At 36.3% G+C, this 21,926-nt stretch overlaps 1 protein-coding gene across 1 annotated transcript in view; it reads right to left on the bottom strand.

Moving 5' to 3' along the window:
* The window catches only part of Hmcn1 (hemicentin 1), a 438,323-nt gene that overhangs the window by 12,469 nt on the left and 403,928 nt on the right, over positions 1-21,926 (bottom strand). Inside the window, exons 94-104 of the mRNA XM_070034238.1 lie at positions 21,469-21,618; positions 21,061-21,198; positions 20,279-20,400; positions 19,285-19,522; positions 14,671-14,733; positions 13,596-13,715; positions 12,898-13,032; positions 9,795-9,908; positions 9,089-9,214; positions 7,366-7,494; positions 3,241-3,591 (exon numbers count right to left, since the gene is read on the bottom strand). Of these exons, the coding sequence (XP_069890339.1) occupies positions 3,241-3,591; positions 7,366-7,494; positions 9,089-9,214; positions 9,795-9,908; positions 12,898-13,032; positions 13,596-13,715; positions 14,671-14,733; positions 19,285-19,522; positions 20,279-20,400; positions 21,061-21,198; positions 21,469-21,618 (1,686 nt within the window). The remainder of the gene's footprint in view (positions 1-3,240; positions 3,592-7,365; positions 7,495-9,088; positions 9,215-9,794; positions 9,909-12,897; positions 13,033-13,595; positions 13,716-14,670; positions 14,734-19,284; positions 19,523-20,278; positions 20,401-21,060; positions 21,199-21,468; positions 21,619-21,926) is intronic.

Below are 21,926 nucleotides of genomic sequence, written 5' to 3'. Positions count from 1 at the left end.
CTGAACACAGACTAGTCAATGGATAGCCAAAGAGAATATGAAGTGAGATGGTAGCAGCTATGCTGCAGTGTAGAACTAAGCAAAACCTAGTGGAGACTGGGAGAAGATTCAAAGCAGATGAATGAAGCCACCTTGCATATTTGGCACATGCTATGAGAATACTGGTAGTGATTAAAAATCTGTTAGAACTACTCATCAAATATGCATTTGTGTTTCTACACCAGTTTAGATAACCAAAGCATTTCATTCTTTAACTTATATGAGTTATTTTTAGTTTCCCCATCTAAACATCTGCTTTAATCTAAAATAAAACATATGTTACATCTTAGTATTGAAATAGTAAAAACGTAAGTATAATTTAAATATCTAATGATGTTGAACATGAAGTAATTAATATGTAATCTCTCAATGAATATATCTTAAAGTGGCCCTCAAGATGATTTCTATATTGCATTCTAAAACAATGTTCTTGGGATCAATTGCTTGGAAAGCCTAAGTTTAGGATAAGTCTAACAATATCACAGTGTGAGTTTGAATCTCTTGTAATTGGTGTATTCCAGATGGCTAATTAAAGGCATTTGGTGTTTATTGTAAATTGCTCTTGTTACATAATTCCAAAGCTGTCTCCAGTCTTAGTGTAAATTTCTTTATTACTTCCATTGTTATAATACTTACCATATTTTAAGACATGTCAAATTCTAGTCATTGCTCCCAAATAAATTTAAATATTTTGGAACTAAGTTATAGAAGTTTACTTTGTATTTTCTAAGATTGATCCTCACTCTGGAATAATAGTGGATAACTATAGAGGAGGATAATTATGACACACTGTAGTACTGGTATAATAGAAACATCAAGAGAGAAAGTATTTCTAAGAATTGACTATCAGAACTTCATCTATAGACACTGATGTAAAACAGAGAACTGGGTTATTAATGAGGGAAACTTTTGTGTATGTGTGTGTGTTGGTCCTGGGGATTAAACTCAGGGCCTCCATACTGTCCTGGAGATTTTTTTTTTTGCTCAAAGCTAATGTTCTATTACTTAAGCCACAGCTCTATTTGTAGCTTTTCGTGTTTAATTAGAGGTAAGAATCTCATGGACTTTCCTCATTGGGCTGGCTTTAGACCTTGATCCTCAGATAGCAGCCCCCTGAGCAGCTAGGATTAAAGGCATGAGCCCCCAGTTCCTGGCAGAAGAAAAGTCAAAGAAAATGACTTACACCTTCAGACCACATCACTGCAAATGATGGCGTTTAGTGTGGGAAAGTGACTAGTCCATGGATTACATACTGAACAAAGAGTTTGGGCAGAAGAATAAAAGTAAAACAGAAGAAAGAGTTTGTCTGAAATGAAAGCAGAGAGAAGATTGAACATAGTCTATAAAAACCTTCCAGTGAGGAAAAAGTATTTGGAAGAGACTTTGAGACAGATAATGTCACATGTTAATTCTGGCAATGAAAAAGTGAAAAAATTTTTAAGTAGTAAAGAATAAGTCCAAAGAGTAGACATGAAAAACTGTCGAGAGTGGTAGTGTCGTGGTTTGGAGTATTTGGATAAAATGTAGAGAGTTGTTAATAAATGCATTGATGTTTGAAGTCTAAGCATCTGGTAGTGTTCACAAGCATCTGGTACTGGGAGCTCTTCACAAGGGAGAAGTTTCTGTCTTCTATAATGAATTGTTTACTATCCATTACAGTAAACTTCATGCACATGGGGACATCTAGACAGAAAAGTTGTGGGAAAAGACAAAACCAATAAGCAAAGGTTGAAGTTTCTTTCCTCAGTGAAGTGGGGAGTCCAATTGAGGAGAGGCTAGAGTCGCCTAAGGTTAACCAAGAAGTATGTCTGGAAAGATAAAGGTGGAAGAAAGGGCTTGCAACAGTGTAGAAAAGGAAAGAAGTCTCAAGAAGAAGAAAGCCATAAATATTTAAATGAACTCTTTAACAGAAAGTGTATTGAAAACGAAGAATACTTAAAAGAACTGTGCCCAAAATAAGGTTGGCACAATGGTTCTTAATTTAAACAGAATTTCCATTCTTTTTATTTTTTTCCCTTCTCCTTCCTTTCTTCTTTCCCTCCCTCCCTCCCTCCTTCCTTCTTTCCCTAACTCCTTCCCTTCCTCCCTCCCTTCCCTAACTTCCTTCCTTCCTTCCTTCCTTCCTCTCCCTGCCCTCCCTCCCTCCTTCCGTCCCTCCTCATTCCCTGCTTTCCTTCTCCATCTCCTTTTTGCTTTTTTTCCCCTCATCTATAAATAGTAGAACTAAATTCTGTTTGCTCCTGGTGCCTATCTGAATGGCAAGAAAACTTTGGATACTCACAGAAAACTGAGCTACAACTTAACAATGCCTTGATTCTTAAATTAGAAATCACATTGTGCTTTTGCAAACGAATGGAATGACACACTTGTGAGTTTAGATAAAAATACAGAATGCACATATTTTAGAGTGATGGGAGCAACTTACTTTTTCCCTAGCTCATGATATCTTTTCAGTGACTTATGTAATAATAACAGAATAGAGAAATTCCACAGAGAGCGTAGGGCCAACAGCCAAGGAGATGTTGATAGCCTTCTAGAACAGCATTGAGAAGAAAATCATCACTTACAAAACATTCTTGTGCCAGTCCTGGGGCTGACCTCCTAGCCTGAGCATGGTCGCTGACCTATTTTTGCTCAAGGACAGTGCTCTACCACATGATCCACAGCTCCACTTTTTGATGTCTAACTGGAGATAAGAGTCTCATGGACTTTCCTGCCTGGGCTAGCTTTGAACTGTGATCCTCAGATTCTCTTGAGTAGCTATTTGTGCTTGGAAAAATCTTTACTTTTAATCTACTGTTTCTATACCAATCAAATGTAGCCATAAATCGGATTGTACTATATTATCTGACTATATATAAGATATATTACATATTATATATATATATATTCCAAATACCACTGCAATTTATTTCTTTATAGCACTAAATTGAGGAATACATTCAAAGTGATTCAAAGCAAAACTGTTAATATAACACCATCAATTATTAGAATGCACACATGCAAATACATCATTTATTTGAATAAAGTTTGTAATCATTTGAGGTGCCAGAATAAATGTCTTAAAAGCTTTTGAGTCATCCCAGACTTGAAGTCAGATGCAGCTTACTCTATCCAAGCAATCCCAGGTGCTGGACACACACTTGGACGTTGGGGAGGAGAGAGCCCACAGGAAGGAAACGGAACATGGCTGACATTTACCTACACATGTGTCATGGTTTGCCTCAGAGCCGTCAGGACAAGGCTTCCTAACAGTCCTTCTAGTCCTGGAGTAAGATGTTCTGCTGTTTCTATACTCTGAGTAGGAGCTGTAGAGCTGTGAGTACTGTCTGTATTGCTGTTGAGGTTGATAGTTGTTTCTCACAGGGGACAACCGCACAAGGTTATAGCTACTGTACTGAGTGCCATAATTTGGCAGCCTCTCCAATCCAGCGCAAGATTTCCCGTCCCCTAATAAATGTTGTCCTGGTGGACAGATACACTGGAAGCTGCCGGGGGTGTTGGAGCACTGATGTGCACAAGGTCTAGGCACTTGTTCACATTCATTAATGTCTGCCCGTGTGCCATGATACATAAAAAAGAGAAAAAAAACACACATACATACACAAAACACAGGAAGAAACAATCAGTCTGTGAAAGAAACTGAGACATTACACTATTCTCCAAAAATCAGGGATGTAATAACTGCTCAACTCCTTGTTGCATTTCTGATCTCTCAGTGATGAAGATACAGAAAGATTCTGTGACTCTCCCTAAACACTGCTTTACATATAAAGTTTTATTTAAACCCTTATTTTGTAGCAGGTGAGTCTGAAACATGGACACTGGTTCTGTGAATCCATGATTTTGCTTCCCCTTGTGATAACATCAAGAACTCTATATTCATTTATCTCCTCTCTTAAAAACCACTTGGATATTATATTAGTTGGGGTTAAAATCTGGCACACATCAAAACATAAACTATGCAGCATTGGCATTTAAAATCACTTGTTATTGTTGTTGTTATTTTGAGGTATTTGAGTTTGAACTCAGTCTTGCTCAGGAAGGTGCTCTACCACTTGAGCCATGTTTCTAGCCTAGTTTTTTGGCTTTAATTTCTTTTCCAGATAAGAATCTCATGCTTTTCTTGCAATTCTCTTACCTCCTCAGTATCTGGGATTAGAAGCATGAGGATTTTAACTCTTGCAAGTACAGCAGATAGTACAAGTACTGCAGCTGAGAGCTTTCCAAGTAGGTATGTGCTACATTGTAAATATTTGTATATATTCCCCCATGAATAGAGATATAGAAGAGTGTGGAACCTTAATAGAATTTCCACAATACTATAGTGACTAAAACATCTCAGTAGAAAAACTTAGAATAAAATGATATGTGTACATTTTTAAGCTCTTTTCTTTTGTCTCTTTTTTTTGGTTGGTCTTGGGGCTTGAAATCTGGGCCTGGCACTGTCCCACAGCTCTGTAGCTCTACCACTTGAGCCACAGCGCCACTTCTGGCTTTTTCTGTCTATGTGGTACTGAGGAATCGAACCCAGGGCCCCATGTATACGAGGCAAGCACTCTTCCACTTTTGTTCCCTCTTTTGATGAATAGATCTTTCAAATGGATTTCTGATATTCCTGACATGTTTGGAAACATTTTACTTTGTAAAGATATAGCTTTTAAAATTATGTAATTACCTTCATGTTTCTTTCTTTGTATATGTAAATGAGCTTCATCTTTCCACATCTAGTTGTGCCCTTCTGTGATTTATTCTCTGCATTAAAGCCAGAGTGATAGTTTTCAAATGTAAATCTATCACATTGCTTAAGCCTTTTGATGTCTTCCCATCACACATTTAAAAGAAAATGTAAACTCTTATTCCTAATCTCTGTAACCTTTCCTATCTTTACTCCAACCAGAGAGCAGTGGCCCTTTGGTTGCTTTTGTGTTTCTCTCTGAGGGACATGGCCGGGCTGTTGCCATCAGCCTGGAAGGCTCTTCTTCAGATATAAGGCTGGCTGTTCCTTCTCTTCATTTGGTTTCTGCAGAAGTGACTTGGGTCATGATGCTACTGTCCTAGCTTGGCTCATTCTATCTCCATGTTTTCACATCTTCATCACTCTCTGAAGTTGTACTGCATATCCATTTTGTGATTTTTCTTACCTCTTATGGAAGGAAAACTCTGTGAGGACAGAGACCCAGGCCACCCTATTCAGAGCTGCTATTCCACAACCTTGAATGTCATTTGGCACAGATCAAGTGCTCAATAAACATGTGTTGAACTAATTGAGCAAATAGTTTGCCAATGTGTTAAATTGAGCCATTAACATCAGAAATGTTAGTGAAGGAAATGTGATCCTGAATACAGAGAAAGCTGAGTTTAAAAGCTAATGAGATGTTAGTCTTGTTGGTGGAGGGAAGAATGAGATTCTGTCTTTAGCTTTCACTTCATTATAATATCAATCACTAGTGTCTCTAGTCATCCATAAAATCAAAATTTTAGATGCATAAATATTACATAACTGTAGATTTAAAATTTTTCTCATCTATTTTGAATTAAGAATTTTAATTAATAATCAAGCCACAAAATATTAAAAAGAAGATAACAGGCTGGGAACTGGTGACTCATGTCTGTAATCCTAATTACTCAGGAGGCAAAGCTCCAAGATCATGGTTCAAAGCCAGCCCAGACAAGAAAGTCTGTGAGAACCTTATCTCTAATTAACTACCAAAAAGCCAGGAATGGATCTGTGGCTCCAGTGGTAGAGTGCTAGCCTTGAACACAAACACTCAGGGACAGTGTCCAGGCCCTGAATTTAAGTCCCACAACCAGAATACACAAAAACGAAGGAAACAAAGACTCCCTTCTTGCTAAGATAGAAATTCACCAATCCCACGAATGGGATAGAAGTTATTTTTCTTTCAATTTATATAAAAACAAGTGGATTATATAACTGCAACTTATGTAAAGTAGAAGAAGTGAAAACCAGCGATCAAAGGTACATTCTTTACTCCATTACCAGTGATAAGAAAAGAATGCAAAAATGATGAAATCAAGCTAAGGATGGAACTTGTGTGTGCAAGGGTTCGGATACAATCCCCAGCACTGATGAAAAAAAAAGACAGACTAAAAGTAGTAAATTTTGCTTTAAAAGTGATTTGATTAGGCAATTAACAAAACAAGCATTTTAAATCTCTTTAAGGCAACAGCTATATGTTCTTTCTTGCTTACTCTCTAGTTCAATGTAATATATTCAATGATTGGTCAAATTCGTAAACAAACGTTTCATTCTGATAGGTCACTGGTACAGCTGAATAAGATGTTAAATTATATGTAAACTTCAGTATCTAAATCGATGGTTAAAATCATGGGTTATCTATACCTGTTTAATTTCTTTTAAAAGGGTTTCAGGGAATGTTATTTGCTACAGGCAAGGTATTCTGCTAAGCATATACAAAGACAGAAAGCTTTATGGGAGAATTTGCTATATTTGTTTATTAAACTATCAAGCCAATTAATTTTTAAAAGCTACTATTTTTAAAAATAGCTACTATTTTAAAGAATATAGTTTTTTACTGCATTTAAATATTAGGAAGAATACAATTTGCTAAGTCTGTTGATTATAAGTGCATTAGTTTTCTAACAGTATATCGTTTCTTTTTTGGAGTTATTTTCTATTATGTTCCTTACTTTTGCATTTATTATAATTGGACAGAAACAAATATTCTATTGGGAGAACTGAATGACATTTTTTTTAATCCCAGGGAATGACACATAGTAAACACTAATTATAAGGTAGAGAAAGCAATAATTCATTTAAACTGCATTTTGTGGTTTTAATCCTTTAAACCTAAACTTTCATACTACATACAAGTATAGTTAATATTCAAATAAAATACATGAGCGAAAACATTTATATTTTGTGTATAGAGAAAACAATGAAATACTCTATTTTAAGACATGGTCTTGCCCAGGTTTGCCTTGAGAGCCTCAACCCAAATGATCTTTCTGCTTCAGTTTTCTAAGTGCTAAGATTAAAGCCTGTGCCACTATGCCTGGCTTGAAATGATCTTGATAATTAAGTTGGCATGGCAATTATATCAAAGGTCACTCTAATATGTATTGATACATTTAATATACACTCTGTAAATGATCATATTATCACTCAAAATGTCAAAATAAATTGAACTCAACATGAAGTCTCTGCTGAATTATGTTGTGAATTACCTGGGTCACATGCCGTCTAGGTGCAGCAAGACAGCATGTGAGGAGGCAGAAGTGGTTGGTAAGTGGAAGTGACTGGATTAGCGCTTCATTACTCAATGACAGTTTCTGTTAACTTACCCAGACAGGGTCTTCCAACTCCTTGTGAGCGGTAACCTCTGGGGCACGCACAACGGTAGCTGCCTCTTGTATTCTCGCAGATTTGGTTATATCTGCACTGATGAGTCCCGTCTTTACATTCATCAATGTCTACAGACACAGGGACAATAAAAAGTGATAACCTTTCCCTTTTCCAACCTAAAGTCATTGTATTTAAAGCTGTATTTAAAATTCACACTCCTGTAGCTTTGCCAGAGGTGATGTTTGCAGCATGCAGCTGAGATGGTTTTAATTTATGACTTAAGACTTGTGGGAACACCTGGAGTCAAGTCCCAGTTCTTCTAGTATTAACTGGCTCCTCTTGTTCCTCCTGCTTCTTACTAGGTAATTTTATTTTCTTGTTATAATATCTTTTAGTTCATCTCATTTCTAATTATTGTAGACATAACAACAACCAATATTCCAAACAGTACTTACAACTTCATGTAACTTTCTATGCTACTCTGAGTTGGTTGTTTCTCTTGAGTGAACAAAAATATTTATCCATATTCATCTAGTTAGAGCTGAAAAGTCTTTGGAATATGGTAGTTCAATACCACCATGACCATTAGTTTTATTATGATATATTAATTTCCATATACATCAACAGTTATCAACAAGTGTATCTGTTACCTATATCTATACCTGCCATCCCTACCATATTTTGTTGAGCTAAATTGAAGATATATTCTAACTTTATTAAGGATTATTTCAGAATGATTTTTAAAATAAAGTTGCCATTTAATAAATGAGCAATGTAAACTAAAATTTCTTTGTGGTTGTAAAATCTATCCAATGTCAGATATCTGTCAAGAATGAGAGATACCTTTTGATAGTTTATCCTAGTCTGCAGCTATTTTCCTGTGTACAAGGCTTCTTTGCTTTCATTTTATATTATTTCACCAACAACTTGCCATTCAAATCTGTATTTAAATATGATTATTTTCATGATGCCTTTGATAATCACTCCAATTGCATATAATCACTCTCTTAGCTAATCTGATATGATTTTATTTTTTAATATCATTATGATGTTTCATTCCATCTTGTTGTACTGTAGTTCCCTTTGGCTGTAGGAGAAGAGTAGGCCAATTGAACACAATAGATTTAAGTTTACAAGATCAGGAATTACACCTGCTGTTTTTAATAAATCCTGCAGCTTCTAGCTCTTCTAACTCAAGTAGGTAGAAGTATAGTTTACTTTATTTTCTAATATTGACAGTGGTAAGAGTTGCTAAACTCTGCTGATATAGAACAGACACACAAAGGATAAACTTTAGGGAAGATACAATTTATCTTATTATCTGGTCACTGATTTGATGCATAAAATAGTTCTGAAACAATTAGATTAGGAACTTTTAATAAATATAGACATGCTTTCTTAACTTTACTATGATGTTTTAAATATAGATGCTAAATGTCATATCAGAAGTGATGTAATACTAATTCACGTTAATATTCAACTATGGAAATCAAACGCATAGTTGATGGGAACTCAAAACTGTCAAAAGTCTCCATCATGAGTTTCCATTTCCTGGAGTTGTCTTGACCTTGGGACCCTAAGCTCAAACATATTAGCAATTAGAGGTTCTGCTGGAGAAAAAGTTCCTTGTGAGCTTAACTTGTCATTAGTTCTTTAAATAGATGCCTTACATGACCGTTGGTGGTAAACAGATCTCAGTTACTGAAAAAGGCCACCACTCACCAATGCAGGTTCCATTTTCTGCCTTGGTCATTCCATTTGGACAAAGATCAATGCACTTGTAGCCACCGCGGGTGTTCTTACAGTGCTGGTCTGGTCTGCACACGTTCTGTCTACACTCATTCACATCTTGATAAAGTAACAAAGATAATGCCGGCTGAAAAAAATTATGTCTTCCATCTTTTTCAGATAAACAATTTGACTGGATTTTAATGGTGTCATAAGCAAAGACAGATGTCAGTTATATGATCACTATAGGAGGTGAAAAGGCTGAAATCCCACAAGGTATGGAACACATTTTACTTTAGGACAGAGGATATAAATCAAAATGAAAATGTATTGCTTTACAGAGCTGGCCGTCATATCAACTACTTACTCCTCTCAGAAAAATAAAATTGATAGTGTGTATGTACATTGATAGCATACACACTTAGTATATATGTACATACATTTACATATATGTATGTATGAACAGTATATATTGGGGAAAAACGTGGTAAATAGGGAAATGTTAAAAGCATAACTATGTAATTAGAACATGAAAATTGTAAAACAGCACCTGAGTTCATTTTTTTTTGTTTGCATAGATGCCATACAGAATGCGTGAACTTCTGAAAATGAATCAGTCCTGGGCACAGCCCGTGCCTTTACATCAGGTGGCACCAAGAAGTTACAGAGACCTGCTCTGCATTCAAAGCCCTTTTCTTACCCAAGCATCTTCTGCCTTTCAGCTGATAGCCAGGTTCACATCCACAGTGGAAACTCCCTATGACATTGAAGCAACGCTGGTGACAGGGACTAGACTCCTGACATTCATTAATATCTGTTAAATAAAAGAAAACTTTCTTTATAGGCTATTAGAAAACCCGAACTGTCAGAGGCATGGCTCAGGTGGTAGAGCACCAGGCAATGAGCAAAAGCAAGCATTAGATACTGAGTTTGAGTCCCTGTCTGTGACGAAGGAAAGGAAAGAAAAAGGAAAAACCTGAGCTAATTTATCCCAAATGCTTAACTTTTTCTTTTTTCCAGTGCTGAGTATTGAACCTGGGGACTTTCCATGTGAGGCAGACTTCTTTAACCCCCAAAGGCTTTTAACATTAACGATCTTGATAACAATTACGTTTAAGACCTCTAAAATGAAGCCAATACATTTGTTTTCACATAGTCCAAAAAAATCAATAGAATTAACTTCTGGAGAGAAATTCTCTCCTTAATATTCCTTCAAAGTAAATATTTGTTAATAGTTTGAGCTGTATGGAAAGAAGTCATCTACTGCAAGTCTTTCCCCTTTCCTGTTTCTGGAAAATTTAAGCTATGGATTTTTGCTGACAATGTGTGATAAAGCCAGATGGGAAACAATGCTGAGGGTTTTTGCACTTGACCTTGTTTCCCCATTCTTACTGCTGTGAGCCCTCCACAGTCTTTGTCACCTTGAATCTGGCTGCCTGCAACAAGTCATCACTAGCAGATTCTTCTCTAATACCACCTGGCTCACAGTGTCAGTCACAGAAAGAATGGAGGGTGAAATCTTTGAACTTTTGAGCACGTGTGTGTGTGTGTGTGTGTGTGTGTGTGTGTGTGTGTGTGTGTGTGTGTGTGTGTTTAGTCCCAAAGGAAGAGACCTCTTCTTCCATTTAAGAAAGTGCCCTGCAACCTACCTTCTCCTTACTCACTAAGATGAGGATTATGACCCATTATTCATTCCCTACTCTTATGATTTAAAAAACAGAAACAGTCCTTCTTTTATACTGTCATCTTTTCTCATAAACCTACAGATGTAATTAACTCTTGTTCAGCATCACTCAATCCTTCCCTAAGGTCACTGACACACCTCTTAAGCTCCTACCCCTTTCTATTGTTCTATCTCAACCTTCTCCCACCAAAAGCAACCAAGCAACCATCTTAGTTATGTTCTTCGTATCTCACTCCACATTCCAGATTTTGAGGATGCCAATGTCTCTTATTTTGCAATTGTTTTCTTTTTATTTGTTTGTATTTTTATTTTCTACAAGTAGTTGTACAAAGGAGCTACCATTCAATAAAATGTTAAGTACAATGTATCTTGATTGATGTCACCCATTTTCTCCTTCCTTCCCTCCCTTCTTCCTCCTCTTTCTTCCTTCTCTCTTCCTTCCTTTCTTCCTTCTTTCCCTCCCTCATACCCTGCTTTTCCTTCCTTCCTCCTTTCCTTCCCTCCCTCCTCTAACTCTCTTTCTTTCTCTCTCTTTCTCTCTCGTTCTTTCATTTTTAATAAATTTTTTATTGTAAAATGCTGTACAGAGGGGTTACAGTTACATGAGCAAGATAATGAGTACACTTCTTATCAAGCATTGTTGCCTCCTCCTTTGCTCTTTCCCTACCGTCCCTTCCCTCCCACATCCTCAACTACTAGTAAATGTCTGGGACAAGCAGAAAAGGTAAGATAAGATGATGTTAAGTGAAATGAACCTCAAGATAGGGACACAAGTGTTTTTTTTTTCTTTCTTGCTATTGTTTCTACCATATTTATAAGGTACCACGTGATTTTTTTTGTTGCTTTGTATGTCCCTCCCCCATGGTATAACCCATTTTCACTGTATTTGATGTTGGTATAATTTGGGGAGGGGAAGGGAAAAAACCAAATTATTTAAATAGGGATACAGGTGGACCCATTGCAACAATGAGATGTACAAGACGCTATGTTGAAAAACGATCTTTCTTTCTTTTTTACTTTTTGTTCCAGTCCTGGGGCTTGAACTCAGAGCCTAGGCATTCTCCCTAAACTTTTTTATTTTTTTTTGGTTCCGGTTGTGGGCCTGAACTCTGGGCCTGGGCGCTGTCCCTCAGCTCTTCAGCTCAAGGCTAGCAAGCTACCACTTGAGCCACAGTGCCACTCCCAGCTTTTTTTTTCCTGCTTATGTGGTGCTGAGGAATCGAACCCAGGGCCTCATGCATGCAAGGGACGCGCTGTACCACTGAGCCACCTTCCCAGCCCTCTCCCTAAACTTTTTTTGCTGAAAGCTATCTCTCTACCATTTGAGCTACAGCTCTGCCTCTGGCATTTTTTGGTAGTTAATTGGAGATAAAAGTCCACAGAGTTTCCTGCCAGGGTTGGCTTAAAACTTCAGTCTTCAGATGTCAGTGTCTCCCAAGTAGCTAGGATTACAGGCCATTATAGAGCTATTAGAGCCTGGCATCATTTTCTTTTTTGGGGAGCAGAATTTTATTGATATTTATCTTAGAATCTGGACATTCTCAATGCTACTATATATTTCATATATTTTGGTATAAAATTACTTTATTACATTGCATATAATCTTTTTTATATAATCATTTTTGAATGATGGAATATATGACTTAATATTTACTCTGACAGATATATTGCTACTAAATTTACTACATTTAAAAAGAGCTTTGTATTAACAGCCTTTGGTTAAACTGTATATTAATATTAGAGAACTGTAATATTAATTTAGAAGAGCAAGACAATGACATGTCTTCTATAATTGAATAATTATTTTATATAATTGTATAATTTAATTATACTTTATATACTTGTATACTACATAATTTTCATATTATGTCCTTAATTTAATTAAATGTCTATTATTTAACTATATCTATGGGTTTATATATTTACATATATACTATGGTACGTTATTTCATACCAAGAAATGTGCTATCAAGCCAAGAAAAGACATGGAGGGGATGGTTAAATTCTAAGTGAAAGAAGCCAGTTGGAAAAGGTTATATACTGGATCTCAACCTCCTGAATAGCTAAGATTCCAAATGAGAGCCACTGGGGCAGGGCAAAGGCCTCCATTGTTTTATACCTTGACAACTCAGCCCATCAGAGGTTCTTCGAAAGCCGATGCCACAGTGGACCACACAGCGATAGGATCCGATCGTGTTGTCACAATCCTGACCAGTGTGGCAGGTGTGTGAACCCAAAGAACACTCATCAATATCTACAACACAGAGAGTCATGCAATTGAGGTGAGTTGAAGAAAACCCAATCTAAAATATTGTTATAACCCAAAGAACACTCCTCAATATCTACAACACAGCGAGTCATGCAATTGAGGTGAGTTGAAGAAAACCCAATTCAAACTATTGCTATAAAACAGGAATACGAATGATAAGTGAAATAAACACCAAGACTGACAGTTTTTTAATTTGAGCTCTTTCAGAGGGTTAAATAGCCAATAGGCTCATAGCAGTATGATGTGATGGCTTCCTAAACCAACCAGCAAGCCATTCTAAATAAATTAGTTATTAGAAAGCAACTTGTTCTTTCTGAGATCTTGTGTGAGATGTTCCAGGCATCTGCTGTCTGAGTGCTCATCTAAAGGCAATGTCTGATGAGCGTTTTTTCTTTCATACTTTCTCAACCCATTGAGGACCTTCCTGTTGGTTTGAAAAGTGTGGGCAGTGGTAGGGGAAGAGGAGGATTGGTTTGTGATGCTTTCCTACATCAAAGGTTGCCTGGTCCATTGCTTAATGTGTCGGTTGTACTTAGCTTTGTGAATACCTTGACAAGTCCGTCCATCAGCAGCGATGGTGAGGCCGCTGGGGCAGGAGCAATAGTAGGTTCCCATGGCATTGTGGCAGGTGTGGGAGCAGGGATTTCCTGCTGTACATTCATCTTCATCTGAAAGGAAACACGAAGTGGAACCAATGTATAAAACCTCTTCTTTCTAGGTCTCAAAGTCAGTGAATATTAGTTGCTTATAGAAGCCAAGAAGTTGAATCAACTATAACAAGCAAGCTCAAGTGCCACAAAATGGACTTAGTGAATACAAAATAACTAGAATCTCCAAGGTATCTTTGAGAGTGAATAAGTTGTTCAGATTTAATGACGGCTATATTTGTCATGTACTATGATCTAATTACTTTTTTTAAACCAACTTGAACTCATTCTTCAAAACATTTCTAAGAGACAGATTATTTTTACTCCTACACTTATTTCACATGACAAAAAGGTTAAATGAATTTCCTCAAGATACTGAGATCATATTTGCCAGAAATGGCATTTGAGGGCAGGCTAAAGACCACATTGTAACCATGAGACTATATTATATTGCCTGGCTGTGGAGAAATAGTGCTGTGTAGGCAGATTTGAGTTCCTCAAGCCATTTGCTTAACTGTTCACTTATCTTCAAGTCTCCTGGACTTGATGGGAAAAAGATGGTTTAGTCTTTAGTCACAGATCTGCCCTATCCTAAACTGAGCAGTTCTTAGTGCTGAATCATCCAACACACTCAGCAATCCAGCTGCCAGTCAGTATTGCCTCCACTCACAATATCTCTGAGTTTGGGCGCTAGCTTTGACACAGTTAATTAAGTCACATTACACAGCTGAATGTGTCTGGGCTTTGTATTATAACTTAAATCCAAATCCATTCCCCTTCTCCCTCTCCTCCAGGCCAAGTGATCTTACCCAATTTATTTAACATCCTATCTAAATTCTCTCCACTGTCAATTGAGAGAATAAGATTATAAAAGAATATTGCAATGATTAATACCTAATAAAATGGTAATAGATGCCCATTAGATGATGATTGCCATTGACATATAAAAAGTAGTAGAAAAAGTAGTTATACTTACCAGCACAAAAGGGTCCAACTGCATCTAACGTGAAGCCAGAGGGGCACTGGTTGCTACGATCACCTACCACAGAGAGAAAAGGAACGTTCACAGAGTAGAGGTTTAGAACCATGCTCTGTCCAGTACAATCTTCCTTGGAAAGATATGTCAAAGACAAAGCCCATGGTGCCAACATAGGTGGAAACAAGAAGAATGCAAATTTTTCCCTCTACAAAAATTAAATGAATTAGAGGCCAGACACTGAGGGCAAGATGCTACTAGAATCAGAATTTCTGTTTATATTGTTTAGCACCATCAAAAAATATTAAATAAAAAATAAATAATAATTTAAAAAAAAGACAAGATTATATGCCACAGACAAGGCCTGTACTTCCAGCTGTTACTATTCTGATTTGTTCAGGGAGGAGTCCTATGGGCAATAACTAAAATAATCCATGCCAGTGAAAAGGAGAAGTTCCACAAAGAAGCCCCTCCCTCTTTTGGATCTTTTCCATTTACAAGGTTGACCATTTGCACTAAACTATTCTGTATAGAATCATTTTTCCTGTTCTGTATAGTCAAAAGCCATGGGAACATAAAATTCAAGGAGGGATTAGAAGAAAATACACAAGAACAATTTGGTCAAGAATCTCTTTCCTGATAGCATGCTAGTCTTCCTGCTTGAGCAAGGGCATGGAACCGAGACTGATGGAAGAGGACCATGGGGGTACTAAATGATTATTGAAGTTGCTCTTTGTTTAATTTATATGGGTCACACCATCACTGTTGTTTCTGTACCTTAGTTTCAGATGAGGCATTTGAATCTGAGGTTATAGAAGTTGTCTAGGATCAAAGAGCTATTCAGGACCAAGATTTAGACGAAAATCTGTTTGACTTGCAGCTACTGAATTGGGTGGGGATGAAAAATTGTGTTTATTCACTTACTCTTAACTTCTTAATCTAAACAGTGTGTTGTGTAGGGCACTGGGTTCATTATGTGACATGAACATAAATCAGTCATAGTAGCTATAGATTTTTTGTTTTAATAGGGAAAGACATTTTTAATGGGTAGCATTTGTGTTTATTTTTTTAAAGAGATGTACTGATTGTCTGGGTGATAAAAGAGGCCTATTAAAATTTAGTTAAGTGGGGATGGCCTGGAACAGGTTTTACAATATTGCAATGTATAGAGCCGTCCTGAAAGACATTTGTCTCTTGTCCTGCAAGACTTTTCTGAAAGTATGGAAACTGTAACTAGTAATTATCTCTGTGCCATATGTGAAACATTCCTTACATGACTTAAATATATGATAAATTCTCAGGAGTGGAACTGTTATATGAATTGATACCTTGATTGTACATTGTTTTATTTGGAATGTTATTAAAACTTATTAAATGCATCACCTCATTCCTTAAAAAGTCATAGTAAGATTCTATAGTTTCAGGTATAGGACTATTGGTCTTTGTCCAATGATATTCATATTGAGATAGAAAGTATTTTATTATGAAGTGTTTTACTTCTTTATATAAAGAAGAATGTTATTTTGAATTGTAGTAGTTACAATTTTCACTTTTATATACTAGGGGGTACACAAAATATTTATGCCATAGAAATGCATGAGAATAGAAAAATTAGGAAGTATAAAATAAAATTCCCTATGGTTTTTGCCATTTTGTAAACAACACAGTTGTATGTTTACATCTGATACTTCTGCTTTTAGTCATTTTTATGGAACCACACTTAAAAAAGTATGGAAGTAATAATAATTGCCAAGTTTTTCTAATTAAAAATATTACTGAGAGTTTAATGAAAATGCAGAGATGCAGGAATAGCCTTTTAACTCCTGTAAAGATTTTTCGACATCACTCAAGTGTAAGTAATCCAGGTTTGGGTTGCATATTGATGATTAAGTCATAAACATTGTTCTGCTTTTTGATTATTAAGTCATAAACGTTGTTCTCCTTTCCACTTGTGTAGTTATACTGCCAATACCTAGAACAATGTCTAGTACATGGAAGGAAATCAATAAATACCTGTCAAATTAATAAGTTGGAAATTTCATAAAAATTGTTTCCATGATTATTTAATCAATTAACATATTTGTGTCATAATTTACATATTAATTTCCTATTTTTAGAACATTCATTAAATTATTTTTCTATTCAAAACAAAACTAGATGAGGCTTCTTCTGGAACATTCATCTTGTGCTATTTCTGTGATCATTCTTGGGAGAGACTCTAAAATGAAATTTGTTGATTAAGTCATTGAGAATACGTGCTTGCCCCCTGGTGGTCACTGAAAATCAAATCACAGGTATACTATTATATGAAAGTCCCTGACACTTCAACAATATATCAATTGTATTTCATAGGATCATAATGCCCAAAGATAGTAATAGGCTTAATGTTAAAATGTAATGGGTTAAAGTTAAAAATGATAGCCATCTTTTTGTAATTAGATGGAGAACTGAAAAGAGAAGAAGCAAAGTTTAGATTAGTCCTGTAGACATAATTGGAGAAAAAGAAACAATTTTTCAATCTCAACAGTGCTTTTTTCTTTTGTCTATGTTTCTTGAACATACACAACAGTTGTATAAGGAGAAGGTGATGGTGTTAGTTGAGGGGGTATGGGGCATGGGTCCCTCTGACAAAGAGATCTCATGAATCTGTTTATAATAGTGAGTACCTGCCAAGAGCTAGTGCCTATAATCCTAGCTACTCAGGAGGCTAAGATCTGATGATTGTGGTTCGAAGTCATTCTGAGCAGTAAAGCCCATAAGACTCTTTATCTCTAATTATTCACCAGACCTCCTCTCCTCCCAGAAATGGAGCTGTGGCTCAAGTGGTAGAGCACTAGCTTTAAGCACAAAAGTTTAGGAACAGCTCCCAGGTCCTGAGTTCAAGCCTCAGGACCTCCCCACCCACCAAAGTGTATACTTATTCTCCCAGATTACTACAATCTTCAATTTGATGAAAGAGTTCTGATAAATACTTCAGGAGAACATGAAAATACGGTCCTGATGAAAGCAAGAGTAAACAGAAAAAGTGAATTTCTTGTTTTTTTTTTAATTGGTAAGATAATAACGATGTTTATAAAAATCTACTGGAATATATTTTAGGAAAGTCAACCCACAGCAACACAGACACATAACACACATAGATAATGTAAATTCTTCTAATCAAAGTCATGGAATCCTAAAGTTCAAAGCTAAAGATCACGTAAACCCCAATTATTAAACAGAATACTGAATATTAATTGCTCTGGTGCCTCTTATTAGTGAAAAGGAAAAATCAACAAACAGATACATCAAACAATCACACACCAGAGACACCAAGAATTGTAGAATTGTGCTTGACAAATGGAAAGCAGTTTAAATATCATAATCTCCAGGAACAAGAAATGACTGTTAGGCCTATAATTTTTGCTGCACAGTTTTAAAAAACTGCTTTACCTCAGGTGCCCACATTTTGTACGTTGGTGTCTGGGACAGTTTCATTGAACTAGTCCCCCTTTTCATGTTCAAAAGAATGCTAGTTTGGATGATACATTTTATGGCCATATAATCTAAGCTCCCAAGTGGTTGGATATTTTGTCTTGGTATTAATTCTTTTACTTTCATGTTTTCTCCGTATTTTATTTCCAGTTGGACCAAACTAGACTGGACTTCTTGAGTAACAATTTCCATATAATCAACTAAGAAAATGAGGATATTTTGGGGGCTGTTTTAAAATAGGGAAATGGTTCTTTTGACTATTTTATGTTAAGACACATGTTTTTTTCAGTACTAGGATTTGAAGTCAGGGCCTTAACACTTACTATGCAGGTGCTCTATCACTTTAGCCACATCTCAAACCCTTGGTTAGGACAGTTCTTTACATTATGTGTCAAGAATTCAAAAAGCTCTTTGACAAATATAAGAGATACAGAACAATAACACTTAACATTTTTGCTCACAGAAAAATAATTTTGATATATTAGATATATATTATATATTACATATAATATATATACTAAACCCCCTTCAAGTATACATATAGACTAGAAAACTCTACTGTGCAGTATAAAGAAGCATATTAGTAAACTAAATTCATGAAGACTGTAATTGGATTAGTTTTACCACACGGCCTTGCCCACAAAAAAGCAGACAATGCATGTGAAGCACTTAAATTTTGTTACCTCTAATGCAGGCCTTTGTTTCCTTATATTAAATGGCATAGTTGTAATTATTTTTACCCTTTTAGAAAGGACTAGATGGTGGCATGAAGATATAGATTTCCGGCCAGAAGCTGGTGGCTTATGCCTGTAATCCCAGCTCCTCAAGAAGCTAAGATCTGATGATTGTGGGTTGAAACAGTCCTGGGTAGAAAATTCCATGAAACTCTTGTCTCCAATCAACCAGCAAAAAGCCAGAACTGGAAGCATAGTTCAACTGGTAGAGTGCCAGCCTTGAGTGAAAAAGCTAAGGAGCAGTGGACCCTGAATTCAAGCTCTAGTACCAGTACACACACACACACACACACACACACACACACACACACACACACACACACACACACACACACACACACACACACACACACACACACACACACACACACACACACACACACGGATTTCCCTTTCATTAAGTTACCTTTGGAAATTGAGGCATGGAGTTTAAAACCCAGAGTCTCTTCTATTTGGTTATAGTCAGATTCCACAGAGGATGCATACAGTGTTTCTACCAAAAAAGGCATTCTTCCCCGTGTCTGATCGTAGAAAATGGTATGGTTCCATGTGTATGGGATGCTGATACCATCAATGGTGAAAAGCCGGGTGGAATGGGCATAGAGCTGGCCGGGGCCTGTTTGAATGTAGTCCTCTGTATAGTCCTAAAGAGGAGGATACAGAGTCCAAGTTCAACATGGCTTATAGTACTTTTTGTTTTCTCTCACTGAAGGGTACTATAAGATAAAGAATGAGGAAAAAAAGAGTTAAGAGGTGAAGAATTCTAAATAAAATTGTGATGGTAGAGAAAGTAGGTAATATCTGGAAGGGTAAACCATTTCATTGTAACTACATGAATTCTATAATTTGCTGTCATAAATTACAGCTTAATAAAAGACTGAGAGTTGTAGGTCAGGAATAAAACAAAAGGATAATTGTTAATCATTCTTTTAAGTGCTAGAAATCTTTTATGTTAGAATTACTAGTCTCTTTGAAGAAAACTAAACAAATGCCTCAAATCAGCAGAGGAGCACTCTTTTTTAAAAAAATGTGACAAATTAAGCTTTTATTTTTCAAATGCTTTCTTTTTAAATTTTTATTTATTTTTTATTGTGAAAATACTATACAGAGGGGTTACAATTACATGGGCAAGATAATGAGTACATTTCTTATCAAGCATTGTAGCCTCTTCCTTTGTTAATCCTGATAAGGTAACAAAATCTCTGAAGGAGTATCCAAAAACTTGTACCCAAAGATTTTTCAAACTGAGACCAGATAATTACTTATGACCTTTCTGGCCTAGACTTTAACTCTCTAGAGGGAACAAAGAAAAGGATCTTAGCTCTCTCAGCTCTTTTTATGAATCTCTGACCATTACACTAACAATCAGAAAAACTGTCTTCTATAGAAAAGTAGATTACCTTCACATTGACTTCAGCAGGTGACGGAAGCTGGAGGACATAGCCACTCACGACAACATCTAGCAGCAAGGCACCATCAGGATCCAGGCCCCGCGCAATGTGAGTCATCCGCAAGATTTCTCCTGAGAATGACATTGCATGCACAGAGCACAGTTATTTAAAACAGTAGTTCAGCTATGTGATTTGAGTTCAAACATGAATGAATAGAAACTAGAGAAAGTATCATTCAACCTCTCAAAGAGTCAGGCTTCATGCATTCTATCTTTTCCTAAAATGTCTTTTTTTTTTAACAAGGCAAAAAGGTAGCATGTGATTATGCGACCAACCCCATACTTTAAACTCACAAACAATAACAAAACATGTCTACAAACATGGATTGCTTTTTGGATGGGACCAAGAACTTCGCAAGACTAATTGACAAAGACTACAAGTATGGTCACAGGCTTTTGTACCAGCTAGTGCTTCAAAGTAGCACAGGACATCTTAGTAAGCAGAAAGCCATATAAGAAGGTCTCACTTATCCTCTGGATTAGTTAATACTAATTAGAGACAACTCTTCTCTCTCTCTGCCTTAGGGGCTGAACAACTTGAAAGAGACTCAAGATGGAGATCTAAGGTAGAAACTTGTATGATCACAGGAAGAGCTTCTCTATATTAATATATAAGATTGTACCAAAAAACTTTGTAATGTTGCTTAGTGGAAACTTAGTTTTTCTTAACCATCAACCTTCATAGCCATCATTTTTTATAGTGCTACAGTGTTGGGTTCAGATGACACTAACCAGTAGCAAATTCCACTTGTGTTTCTCTTTTGAAGACGGCGTTGGTGAGGGTAAAGCCATTGACTGCCTCTCCTATTTCTTTGGCTGTTGTCCAGTAAATGGGATTTAGAATAGAAACTATCTTTCTCATTGCTGGGCCTAAGAAGGGAGGAGGATAAATAAAGTGACAAAGAAAAATATTTAGAGTCAGTTTTTATTGTTTTCATAGTATATTGTTCACAATGATCAATACTAAATACTGGGCTAACACAAAATAAATACCAGTTCCTCAACTGTGTTTAGGAGCTTAACATTGTGACAGAGCTAAAAACTACTAAACTTGATTTAGTAGTAATACCTTTTAGAATCATATAAAGAATAGCATGTTTTTAAAAAGACATTTAGGAACAACTTTTATAACAGACTTACCAAGACTGCGAGGCACATTGGTAATTTTGGCATGGATTATTCTAGAATCAAAGTTAGGGCTATCTATTATTGTGGCATTAAGGAAAGCAATTCCAAATTCAACATCATTAATATTTCCAATAACACTTCCTCTGGCTCTCTGAGGCCCACCTGTTGAGGGAAGAAATAAGACTGTTGGCTAAGGAAGCGATTCCATCAACATTACATAGGAGAGAAGAAGGCCAATGGTCAGAGACGCTACAAATCTTCATGAACATTGAAAAGGCCCTCCAACATCTGAACTTAAAAGTGAAACCAATAAGCTTTAAAAATATTGTACTTTGATGTGACATCCATCATCCCCCATAAATCTAGGGTCTTTCCAACCTATGCACATTGTCATATTATTTCATAAGCCAAAGAATACAGTAGTGTCTAGTACCATGACCAAATAATGTGTTTTTTGGACAGTGAGGAAA

The sequence above is a fragment of the Dipodomys merriami genome, unplaced genomic scaffold (assembly GCF_024711535.1).
Source record: "Dipodomys merriami isolate MVZ:Mamm:240054 unplaced genomic scaffold, mDipMer1.0.p SCAF_24, whole genome shotgun sequence".
In the NCBI taxonomy this organism is placed as follows: domain Eukaryota; kingdom Metazoa; phylum Chordata; class Mammalia; order Rodentia; family Heteromyidae; genus Dipodomys; species Dipodomys merriami.
Note: the sequence above shows the minus strand (reverse complement) of the source record. Positions and strands in the feature narration are given on the sequence as shown.